This window comes from Raphanus sativus, chromosome 1, assembly GCF_000801105.2.
Source record: "Raphanus sativus cultivar WK10039 chromosome 1, ASM80110v3, whole genome shotgun sequence".
Taxonomy (NCBI): Eukaryota; Viridiplantae; Streptophyta; class Magnoliopsida; order Brassicales; family Brassicaceae; genus Raphanus; species Raphanus sativus.
In genome coordinates, this window is record NC_079511.1 from 12,268,094 (window position 1) to 12,280,254 (window position 12,161).

At 36.9% G+C, this 12,161-nt stretch overlaps 2 protein-coding genes across 4 annotated transcripts; one reads left to right on the forward strand and one right to left on the reverse strand.

The window, feature by feature from the left end:
* Positions 1–1,797: 1,797 nt before the first annotated feature.
* Positions 1,798–3,958, reverse strand: LOC108850955 (uncharacterized). Of its 2 annotated transcripts, none has more exons than XM_057011300.1 (9): positions 3,510–3,958; positions 3,291–3,409; positions 3,110–3,157; positions 2,918–3,031; positions 2,777–2,827; positions 2,589–2,645; positions 2,383–2,469; positions 2,217–2,297; positions 1,798–2,120 (listed from the first exon to the last, which is right to left on the reverse strand). In XM_057011300.1, exons 1-9 carry the CDS (start codon positions 3,658–3,660, stop codon positions 2,064–2,066), a joined length of 765 nt encoding a protein of 254 aa, XP_056867280.1. In that variant the 5' UTR covers positions 3,661–3,958; the 3' UTR covers positions 1,798–2,063. The 2 variants fall into 2 exon arrangements, with proteins under 2 accessions (XP_056867280.1, XP_018479905.1); XM_018624403.2 differs by having other exon boundaries at positions 3,291–3,415; positions 3,510–3,939.
* Positions 3,959–4,043: 85 nt separating this feature from the next.
* Positions 4,044–11,843, forward strand: LOC108805104 (homeobox-DDT domain protein RLT1). 2 transcript variants are annotated; one of them, XM_018577073.2, is made up of 18 exons: positions 4,044–4,777; positions 4,858–5,388; positions 5,509–5,579; positions 5,811–6,167; positions 6,253–6,324; positions 6,415–6,579; positions 6,678–6,900; positions 7,194–7,294; positions 7,431–7,517; positions 7,638–7,790; positions 7,871–8,026; positions 8,105–8,314; positions 8,402–9,061; positions 9,135–9,620; positions 9,721–10,248; positions 10,327–10,431; positions 10,506–10,733; positions 10,819–11,843. In XM_018577073.2, exons 1-18 carry the CDS (start codon positions 4,588–4,590, stop codon positions 11,602–11,604), a joined length of 5,109 nt encoding a protein of 1,702 aa, XP_018432575.1. In that variant the 5' UTR covers positions 4,044–4,587; the 3' UTR covers positions 11,605–11,843. The 2 variants fall into 2 exon arrangements, with proteins under 2 accessions (XP_018432575.1, XP_018432583.1); XM_018577081.2 differs by having other exon boundaries at positions 5,811–6,131.
* The last annotated feature ends 318 nt before the right edge of the window (positions 11,844–12,161 follow it).

The following is a 12,161-nucleotide window of genomic DNA, read 5'->3' on the forward strand; positions in this document are numbered from 1 at the left end:
TGAAAACACCAAAACATACATCTTAAAAAAACAGAGGGAGTATTAATTTTATAGATTTTCATTCCTTAATTAACTAACTCTAATTACTTCATTTATTGTATTTTCTAATTCATCCGACATCATTTATTACAAAGGATAAAACATAATTTACTTAGATCTAAGTGTTTTATTACATATTTTACACTTTTTCACTCTTCCAAACTACTTCATTAGTTGAATCTACCATAATAATTCAACATCATTTATTTTACGTGTTAATCACAATAATTCCACATGTTTTAATTAAATATATATATATATATATATATATATATATATATATATATATATATATATGTATATATGATTTTTTATTTTAAATATATTTTTAGATTTTGGATAATTCTTATTAATTTTAGTCACTTATCTAATCAAAAATTTAAAATTCGTTTTTTATTTTTTGGGTAATTTATATATTTTATTCATTAAGGGTATAAACGATATTAAACACTCTAATTTTTAACGTGAGAGTTCTGTTGTTAAAAATAACTTCGCAAATAACAGTATAGATAAAATGATCTAGGTGTTGTGCCCGCTCAAGCGGGTCTGATCATTTTACAATTATTAATTAAATATCATGATAAGTTATTGTTTATGATCTTTAAGTTTTTTACAGAATATCAAATTATTTATATATTAAATTTATTTATCAAAATATATATTCATTATTGGGTTAATTTCTTGAAAGCTTTCATATATATATATATATAGTAGAAATATTTTTAACTATATATTTTTGCAACTAATTTTATTTATGATTAAAAGACATTCTTTTAGATGATAATATATATATATATATATATATATATAGAAATAACTGTTTAATCTTTATTAAAAATATTCTTGGATAATAACAAAATATGTATATGAGTTATCTTTTTTTTTTCAAGATTTTTATTATATCAGTTTAATGAGTTATCTGATTTCATAAAGCTTTAATTCGTTTTTATGTTTGGGTTTTATCATATTAAATCATAATTACTATATATTTTATAATTACTCATTAATATATGTGTTACTAACTAAAAGACTATGATAATAAATTGAGAAATTGCCAAAAATACCATTTTCATAGTACCACTTTTCATGTTTACACTAACCACTTTTAGCACTACTTTTAACGAAGGGTCTAGATTTAAAGGTTTAGGATTTAGGGTTTAGATTTGATGTTTTAGGGTTTAAGGTATATAGTTTAGGGTTTAGAGTTTAGGATTTAGGGTTTAGAGTTAAGGATTTAGGGTTTATAGTTTAGACTTTAGGGTTTAGGGTTTAGGATATTGAATTTAGGGTATATAGTTTAGGGTTTAGGGTTTAGAGTTGAAGATTTTGGGTTTAGGGTTTAGAATTGGAGGTTTAAGAATTAGAATTTGGGATTATAATTTTGAAAAACATATAAAAACAAAGATATAAGAGTCTTTACCATTTTAATAAATAAGGTATTTTTGAAAATGTGTCTTTAGTGGTGGTAAAAATGAATAATGGTACTTTGAAAGTGGTACTATACAAAGTGTAGTTATGAAATTTCCCCAATAAATTATTATTTTATTTCGTTTGAAAATTCTTACATATTAATTATAATTTTTTGAAAATTTCTTCACATATTTATTATATAGAAATAAATTTTAAAAGTCACACTTAATATTCTTTTTCAATTATATAAATTTAAGAATTTTATTTAATTAATATTTTATTTTATACTTTATGTTTTCAACTTTTTTTTGAAAATTTCTTTGTATACATATTTATTATATAGAAATAAATCTTAAAAGTCACTTAATATTCTCTTTTTCAGTTATATAAAAATATTTAAGAAATATTGTATGAAAAAAAAACTTTGACAAAATTGTGAACATACCCTAAATTAACTGGTTCAAACCAGAGATTAACCCGACTATCAGTTTGCTCACAGACGCAATCATTTATAGGGATCTCAATAACTAGACAATATTTTGAGCTATAAACAGAAACAAAATGAATATGAATATGGCTGACGCATGAGGTGATTATATCTTCTAGGAACAAAACTAGGCAGAGAGTAAGATCCATGCTCCAAACACCGGGAAGGTGATCATTGCAGATGCCTGGATATTTCGTTTTACAGATTAGTTCAAGGATCAGACGAATCAAACATGGCCTTACACATTTACTAGATATGAAAAGAACAACAACCCACATACCATAAAAAACACCACTTCACTGTTCGCAAGAGCTGCTGTGATCTCGTTTCTTTCCATCTCATGCTTGATGAAGCCTTGCAACTACAAAGAATCAAAGCAAAGCGTGGTTACGCATTTACCATTCCATATAAATTAAGAAATGTGAAGATTTTATAACAAACAAAACCTGGTGGTGGTATCTGGTAACAGCTGCCCAGAGGCTTCTTAACTGAGACAGGGCATTCTTTACCTCCCAGCGGATGTCATTCATGAGCTAAAATACAAGATACACGAAGAAGAAATTGAAGAGACTTATGAGATGAGTAAAGAAAGGTTTAAGCTTCTGTTCTTCAAAAATTTCATGCAAGTCCGAGAACTGTATTCAGATTTCACCTTCAAGAGAGTACATCTGCTAGGAACGTGATTCCTACGGTTACTGAACTCTTTCATCTTCAAGACGCAACAAAAAACAAATAAAAGAAGTAACCATCAGCGATGTGAATCTATACACTACTTTGCTCACCGCTCATATATTTTCGCCTGCAATAAACGACAAACTTAAAAGCAGTAACTTAAAAGACCTGCTCAATATGCTGAACTTGAATCCACTGCTCCGTAACAACTTCGGTCATCTATAAATGTTCAGAAAAGTATTAATTACATACAATTAACCATATTAGAATCAATCAGCTACAAAGTCAAACAGAAGCGAATAAACACACCAGTTTAACTTGGAAGGCAGTAGCTTTAACTTGACCCTCGGCATGTCTTGCCTTATCCTCTGAAACGTGAAGGTCAAAGTTGGCTGTTCTCAAGGCAGCCCATAGGAGTTTAACCTAAGCAATGCCAAACCCTATTAATCTTTATAGAGTCGAAGCAGCTGATTTATGGAAAAAGAGTAGAGCTGCACAGACCTCTTCTTCCAATTCAATTATCCTTTTTTGGACCAAAGGTAAATCCCTCTGAGATCAAGTAGTAAATTGTCAGCAAACGCGACACAGTTATATATCTCAACTAAGAAGCTGATTACACATAGAAACATAACTAAAAAGTAAAAACACTAGATAATGAATGTAAGGGTTTAAGTATACACACAGGCATGGGTGAAGCAGAGTGCAAAACAAGGATCTGAGTTTCAGCAACTTGAATCAACTTGTCACGCTCTTTCAAGTAAAGGGTCTTATCATCCACCTTCTGCGTGGTTGCCTCAAGAGCTGCTTCTACAGAGCCATCAAGCCAAAAATAATATAATTAGCACAAAAAAAAAACGAAAGATTAAAAGAATCGGAAGAAAGGAGAGAAGTTTTAGTGTACCGAGTTGTGATATTCTGAGCTTAGCTGCTGCGTCTGGATCATTGAGCAAGTGCTGCTGGTTAGAACCGATCCGCTGGTTCTCAGATGAGAGAACAAAGAGTGGTGAAACAACGATGATGGCGAGAAACAGAGCAGCCAAGTGCACCATCATCAGTCTCTGTCACCAGGAGCTCCGGCGTTCCAATTCAGATCACAGGGGCTCTGCTCTCTCTCTGAATAAAATTGACTGAGAAGGAGAAAGTCAATTGAACCGGGTTTGTGAAATTGTGAACTGAACCGGTTTTGATTTGTGGTTGAATTAAACATTTAGCGGCGACGACAGGGAGTGTAATCAGCGAAAGAACGAACGGCATGACGTTTTATTGACTACGCTTTTTTTGGTCTGAAAGACAAAAAAACATATTGCAAACCTACGAGCGGATCTGAAAGACAAAAACACAAAACACAAAAGACCAGGCCCGTAAAAGCCTCTGAAAGAGTGTGTATTAATAAACAAGAATCAATTCAATTAAAATATAAAAAGAGAAAGAAAAAACAAGGAAAAAGCGGAAGGTGTGATGAAGATTGCATCATTCATGAAAGAGCCCTTCATAAACACAAAATCAACGGCAGAAGAAGAACCACACGCGATTCGCTGTAGCATATTATCATCCCTCGAGTTTCTACTCTCCCTTTTTTTCCTTCTTTTAATTTAAAAAAAAAAACGTTTTTCTTATAAGAAACAAAAGATTAAAATTTGAGATAGGAGTGAAAAAGAAAAAATAAGAAATATACTAAGAAGGGAGGGTTGAAATTATTAAGATGAGTGGTACAACAAGAAGCCCTGTTGTTGTTTTTCGCTTACGGATTTTATTATTGTTCATTCTTATATATTCCTCCTCCCACCCTTTTTAATTTCTTTTCTTTTTAACCATAATAATGTGTTTGGGGGTTAGTAGTAATCGAAAGGGGATCAGGGTTATTTGTTATGTAAGAAAGCCCTAGCTTTAGCTTTTATTTCTGTTCTTGTTCCGTGTTCTTCTTCTTGTTGGTTTGTTCTTCCTTTGCGGCCGTCTCGTCTCTCTTTCAATCTTCTCTGATGGAGATGGGTTCGGACGGAGAAGAAGATCATCAGATCAGGAACGTAGCTGGTGAATCAAACCATAATAATAATAAGAATAAGAAGATGAAGAAGAAGGTGGTGGTTGTTGATACTAAGGACTCTCCCAAGCCCAAGCGTCAGATGAAGACTCCCTTTCAGCTCCAAACCCTCGAGCAAGTCTATTCAGGTTCCTCCTCCTCCTCCAAATCATATCTTATCTCTTTTTTGATTCCATCTTTACATTGGTTTTGGTTTTGTGGAGAGCAGAGGAAACGTATCCCTCGGAGGCGACGAGGGCTGAGCTGTCTGAGAAACTCGATTTGTCGGATCGGCAGTTACAGATGTGGTTTTGTCACAGGAGGTTAAAGGACAAGAAGGATGGTCAGGTCAAGAAACCACCTCCCAAACCATCCTCCTCCGCTTCTCTTCCTCCTCCTGCTTTCTCCTCCGTTAACCACTTACCCCCCGCTGCTCCTCCTGCCGCTGAGCTTGATTCTTCCGGATCTGATGATTCCGGTTCTGCCTCTGCCTCTGCCTCTGGCTCTGGCTGCAGCCCTTACTCGGAGCAGCAGCAGCAGCAGCAGCAGCCGAGGAGGGATTTTGCGAGGAGTGGTAGTAGTAACTCTCGTCCTGAGTACGAGCCTCCGCCTCCTCCGCCGCAGCCACGGTCGTCTGTGATGGTTCGTAGAGCTGTTGCCTGCATTGAGGCTCAGTTAGGGGAGCCTTTGAGAGATGATGGACCTATTCTTGGTTTGGAGTTTGATCCTTTGCCTCCTGGTGCTTTTGGTACACCTATAGGTACATACGTACATACATTACTCTCTTCTTCTTTTTACCAATCATTAGTCTCTCTTTGCTTAGATTGTTCCGACTCTTAACTTTATTTCTCTTTTATTGGTCGTGGACAAACTATTGTAGCAATGCAGACGCACCAAGGTCATCCGTATGAGAGCAAAATGTATGAGCCACATGATGTCCGACCTCGAAGAGTTAGTTTCCTTCCTATTTATTTCTGAGTTATAATACAACAGAAACTATATACTTTATATACAATCTAGCTGTTGCCTTCATGTCGCTTTGATAAATTGCTAAAACTGATGTAATAGTTTTTGTGGTTATTATTCTCTGATCAATGTGATTGTATTCTCTTTCTTGTGCGTTCATGTACACATTTTTTTAACTACTTTGGTTGAACTTATTTGCTTTGGTTGAACTTATAGTCTCAAGCTGCCACCAGTTCTTACCACGAGCAACAATCTTTGAATGATCCGTCTTCCTTTACACCTGACATGTACGGGCGGTACTCTGAAAGTCATGCACGTGGTGTGGACTACGAAACTTCACGGCCTAGGAGTTCATCGTTTATGCAGCAGGGGAACGGGCCTTTACCAAAGTCGTATGGAAACGCATCTCGTAACTGTTCTACATCTCAACAAGACATGCCTAGCCCCATTCTTCCTTCAGCTCGTGGTGATGGCTTCTTACTGGAGAGAGAATCGTCAGGCCTCCGAGCTGAAGATCCGTATTTGTTGTCTGACGGGGTGCGTATGAGTAATGATGTGCATAGGAAGGGAAAGGTAGCTTCCTGTGCCAGCTTCCGTTTCATCCCCTTTTTTGCTTGCAAGATACTACGTTCTTATCGTAATGTTGTTACTCTCACAGATTAACGATGGCAGACTCGGAAGAGGGAGTGGACAAAAAGATCTTGAGAAACTAGAACTTCAGAGGAAAAGGGTATCTCTCGTCATTCCTCATCCTCTTTACTACTAATTAGAAAAGTCTTGTTGTAACACATATTGATGAGTTTGAAGCTTGTTTCCTCAGAATGAAGAACGCATGAAGAAAGAGATGGAAAGGTATGAGCGTGAGAGGCGTAAAGAAGAAGAGAGGTTGATGCGTGAAAGATTAAAAGAAGAGGAGAGGTTACAGCGTGAACAGCGACGTGAAATGGAAAGAAGAGAAAAGTTTCTACAGAGAGAAAATGAACGGGTAAGTTTTTGGAAACTATAAACTTTTATTCTTTTAGAAACCCATTGAGCAACTTTTGTGGAGAAAATTAGACTTATCTTTCTGTCCGAATGTTAAAGGCGGAGAGAAATAAGCAAAAAGAAGAGATTCGCCGGGAGAAAGAGGCTATAAGACGCAAGATTGCCGTTGAGAAGGCAACTGCACGTAGAATTGCTAAAGAGGCTATGGATCTAATTGAAGATGAGCAGCTAGAGCTAATGGATTTGGCTGCTGCTAGCAAAGGGTTGTCCTCGGTTATACAGCTTGATCATGACACATTACAAAACCTTGACCTGTATAGAGGTATGGTCTCTCTGCCAAACTATGAAATTGATTTAGCTAGTACTGGATTTGGTAATCAAAACCCGGATGGTCTACTTAGGCTGATATGAACAATTTGTAGCTTCTTCATTATATTGGTAATTTATTCAAAGTACATGTTATGGTCTTGTCCCAGATATGCCATATTGGTTGTAGCATCTTAGAGCACTGCCAAGAGAAATTCATTAATCATTTTGTTATAAAAACATTGCCATCTAGATTGGGTAGTAGCTTTCTGGATATTGCAATTCATCATAGTAATTCTACTTTTGCAGATTCTCTGAGCACATTTCCACCAAAGGCTTTGCAACTGAAAATGCCGTTTACCATTTCTCCATGGAAGGATTCCGAGGAAAATGTTGGAAACCTTCTTATGGTAATATGATCTTATTGATCTTTACTCTGCGCTAAAATGCCTCTTACTTGAAATTTATACCATCAAAATAACTTTGGATCAGAACAATGAGACCAATTTCGCATGTCAACCTTCTAACATTGTGGTTGCTTTTCAGGTTTGGAGATTCCTAATATCATTTTCTGATGTTCTTGACCTATGGCCTTTTACCCTGGATGAGTTTATTCAGGCCTTGCATGACTATGTAAGTCTTTTTTGTACTACTCATTCTGAGATTCCCTTGTTTTCTCGTGTTCTACAGTTATGTCTTTACTTCCATTGTTCTTTTCTTGTATGTGATACATATATGTATATCCTATTGTAGGACTCAAGGTTACTGGGGGAGATACATATCACTCTTCTGAGATCAGTAATACGAGATATTGAAGATGTAGCTAGAACACCTTATAGTGGAATTGGAAATAACCAATATACTACAGCCAATCCTGAGGGTGGACATCCCCAGATAGTTGAAGGGGTAACTTTCTCTTTTCTCTGTCTCCTATAATATATATTACTTTTTCTCTTCCTCTTTCCTAATGCTTCCTTCTTCTTCAGGCTTATGCATGGGGCTTTGACATTCGTAGTTGGAAAAAGCATTTGAACCCACTAACATGGCCTGAAATACTCCGCCAGTTGGGACTCTCTAGTGGATTTGGGCCTAGGCTGAAGAAAAATAATTCCCGTGTGACCCACACTGGTGACAAGGATGAGGTACTTATTCGCACTAGTTCAGCAGCTGGTGATTTTATTTTTTTCTTAAACATTGTTTTGGGTTGATTGTGTCTGCAGGCTAAAGGTTGTGAAGATATCATTTCTACTCTTCGCAGTGGTTCAGCAGCTGAAACTGCTTTTGCATCAATGCTGGAGAAAGGGTTACTGGCTCCACGCAAGTCTAGGCATCGGTTGACACCTGGAACTGTCAAGTTTGCTGCCTTTCATGTTCTCTCTCTTGAGGGAAGCAAGGGACTGACAGTAATAGAACTTGCCGACAAGATTCAGGTATATTTATAATCTATATACGTTCTGTTGATTTTATTATAATACAAATATTCCATTTACTAAGTTTTTTATGATTTCCACTTGTAGAAATCTGGACTCAGGGACTTGAGAACAAGCAAGACGCCAGAGGCTTCTATCTCTGTTGCGTTGACAAGAGATGTGAAGCTCTTTGAAAGAATAGCCCCTTCGACGTATTGTGTACGAGCTCCTTATGTGAAGGATCCTGCGGATGGAGAAGCAATACTCGCAGAAGCTAGGAAGAAAATAAGAGCCTTTGAAAATGGCTTAGCAGGTCCAGAAGATGTGAATGATCTTGAAAAGGATGAAGACTTTGAATGTGATATTGATGAGGATCCGGAGGTTGATGAGTTAGCAGCTCTACCAAGTGCCTCAAAAAATGCTGATCTAGGTGAAGCTAACGGTTTGCCTGGAAAGGGAGGTGAGATTATGTTCTCTGATGTTAAAACAGATGTAAAGAGTGAGGTTGAGAAGGGGGTTTCTTCTCCACCTACAAGCAGTATGAAGAGCATTGTACCACAATGCCATAGTGAGCAGCGTAAAGATACAGCGCTTTACTCCGTGGATAATACAAATGCTGTGGTTGGAGATAGCAACCAAGGTCAGTCATGGGTTCTAGGTCTTTCAGAAGGGGATTACTGTCATCTAAGTGTTAAAGAGCGCCTTGAGGCCCTTGTTGTTTTAGTCGGCATAGCCAATGAAGGAAATTCCATCAGAGCTAGTCTTGAGGTAAAGTCTGGTTTTCATTTTATCAGCTTTTGAGTCTGTAATTTTGTTATCTTACTGAAACTTCTTTTTGCAGGATCGTCTGGAAGCAGCAAATTCTCTTAAAAAGCAAATGTGGGCCGAAGCACAATTAGATAACAGCTGCATGAGAGATGTACTCAAGTTTGATATTCAAAACTTATCAAGCAGCAAAACCGAAACAACCCGTGAGATGGATAGTTTCAACAGAGACCCTTCTCAACTTATAGATGAAACGAAGACGCCCCTGGAAGTTGTTTCAAACGATCTTCATAAATTATCTACTGAGAGAGTTTCTTTTAACCAAGAGGGCAATATAAGTCAAGAAAATTTCTCATCAAAGAGATCTCGCTCACAATTAAAATCATACATAAGCCACAAAGCAGAAGAGGTGTATCCATACCGATCCTTGCCGCTTGGACAAGATCGGCGCCACAATCGTTACTGGCATGTTGCTGCATCAGCATCTAAAAGTGATCCTTGCTCGGGTCTTATATTTGTTGAGCTCCATGATGGCAGGTGGCGCCTCATTGATTCAGCAGAGGTAATAACAACTTTAGCGGTTAAACAGTTTGTAGCTATAAGGTTTTTGTTGCTTAGATAGAGATTGTTAACCATTCCTTGTGTGAATTTGTTCTGCGTAGGCTTTTGACACTCTGGTTGCATCACTGGATATGCGTGGGGTCAGAGAGTCCCATTTACGCATAATGTTGCTGAAGATTGAGGGAGCATTCAAAGAGAATGCTTGCAAGAAAAATTGTGCTGTGAATCATTCTCCTACCGATTCTGTGATCCCATCTAGTGCTATATTGGGGTCGTGTTCTGATTCAATGGGAGCCTCAACTTCTATTAGAGTTGAGCTAGGGAGAGACGACAAGGAGATCAAGAGTTTCTTAAAACGGTTCCACGCTTTCCAGAGATGGATGTGGACCGAGACGTACAGCTCACTGCCTTCTTGTGCTAGGAAATACGGGAAGAAGAGATGTGAACTACTAGCAACATGTGAAGTGTGTGTTGCTTCTTATTTATCTGAGTATACGCACTGCACTTCTTGTCACCAGAGATTAGACATGGCTGATAATTCAGAGAGAAAGATAATAGATTCAGGTTTGACTGCATCTCCTCTTCCTTTTGGAGTCAGGTTACTCAAAGCACTACTTGTTTATCTTGAGGTAAAGCATCACTGAACTCTTGTCAAGTTTTAGTCTACAGTCAGTACTTGATACCAGCTTTTCATTTATTGACTACAGGCATCTGTTCCGGATGAAGCTTTTGAATCATTTTGGACAGAGGAGAAAAGAAAAAATTGGGGGTTTAGGTTGAATGCTTCATCATCACCTGAAGAGCTTGTGCAGGTACTAACATCTTGTGTTTTCTTTCCCTAAAATACAAATATAATTTTGTTTTAAAAACTTGCTATTTTTGACAGGTCTTGACTTATTTAGAGAGTGCAATCAAGAAAGAATCTTTGTCATCCAATTTTGTGTCGGCAAAGGAGCTTTTGGGAGCTGACGATCAGGGATCAGTTGATGTGTTTCCATGGATACCAAACACAGTATCAGCCGTTGCTTTGAGACTTTCAGACCTTGATGCATCCATTGTTTATGTGAAGCCAGAGAAACCTGAGCCAGTCATGGAAGATGAGAGCGAGCAGATTGTAAGTCTTTTACACCGTTTATTAATAATTGTAAAAATTGTTTCACTCTTGCTCAATTTGGAAGGGTATTTTATGGTATATGCAGAGCCTTTTCCCTGGAAACTCTCTTTTGAAAGGCAAAGGACCCAAAGAGCAAGAAGACCAAGAAGAGGTTGTTCCAAACTCGGGTAAAAAAAGTAATAAACGACGAGTTATCTTTGGATCTGGATCAAGCAGAAAGGTGAAGAAGAAGAAAGTGCAAGGGGCTTCTGGCAGATTTGTCGCTGCTAAGAGCAATGTTTCAGCCAGTAGGAGCATGATGAGCGTGGAGTTGAACCATCAAGTCCCTGGAAGAGGAAAGAGGACTGTTAGAAAAAGACCAGAGAGGAACGATGAGGACAATTACCGCTTAGTCAGCAGAATGGCTGACATTGTTAGGCCTACAAGCGAAGAAGTTGAAGATGAGGAGGAAGAAGAAGAGCAGACATTCAGAGGCATTGATGAAGATTGGGCAGGTGAAACTCCTAGAGAGATGGACGAGGAATGGGCCAGTGAAACACCTAACAGAGTGATGACTCCGATGCAAGTGGATGATGAAAGTGACGACAACAGTGTTGGAGTTCAATCAGAGGATGATGATGATGATGATGAGGGTCAGTTTGTGAGTTATAGTCAGAGAAACAAGTGGGGGTTTGATTGGAATAGTAACCCAAATGAGGCAATGGAGGGTGTAGAAGAAGAGGTTGTCGGGGTTGAGCAAGTCCAAAGAGAATATGTGGCAGAAATGACTGAGAGCTCTGAAGAAGAAGATGATGATGTACCTACTGCTAGTAATGCAGCAGCCAACAATTACGACAGAGAATCAGAAGATTACAGCAGCAGCGATTCATGAATTGAGATTGTAGCATGTGGAGAAAGAAGAAGACTACATTGTTGAAGACATGTTTTATAATATAATAGGAGGAAAAGAAAGTGATAGTGTATCAGAATAGGTGAGAAAACCTAAGAGAAGCATTAGAAGAACATTTATGATTTGATTTGGTTTAAGTCAAGCCAAGCCTAAGCATATATTTAGCAAATGCCTTTGTTATCATAATTTTAATAATTTCATTGTTTTGTTGGGTAGTAGTGTATGCGGAAATGAAAATTTCGAAACTTGAAAACGTAATTTTTAACTTTTTAGGAATGAAAATGTTTTAGAAACGATAATATATATATATATATTTAATATATAAATCAATAAATAACAATTATGTTAAGTATACAAAAAAATAAAACAAGTGTAATCATTAAAAAGAAATACTTGGGTTCACCCCACCCAACCAATAAGATTTCGTTATTTCATATTTAGTATCTTTAAAAAAAAAAGCAAAATATTATCAAGTTTTATTATATTTTTAAAATAAAAAATAAATAGAAAATAATAGTAATCGCAAAAAAAAATTTTAT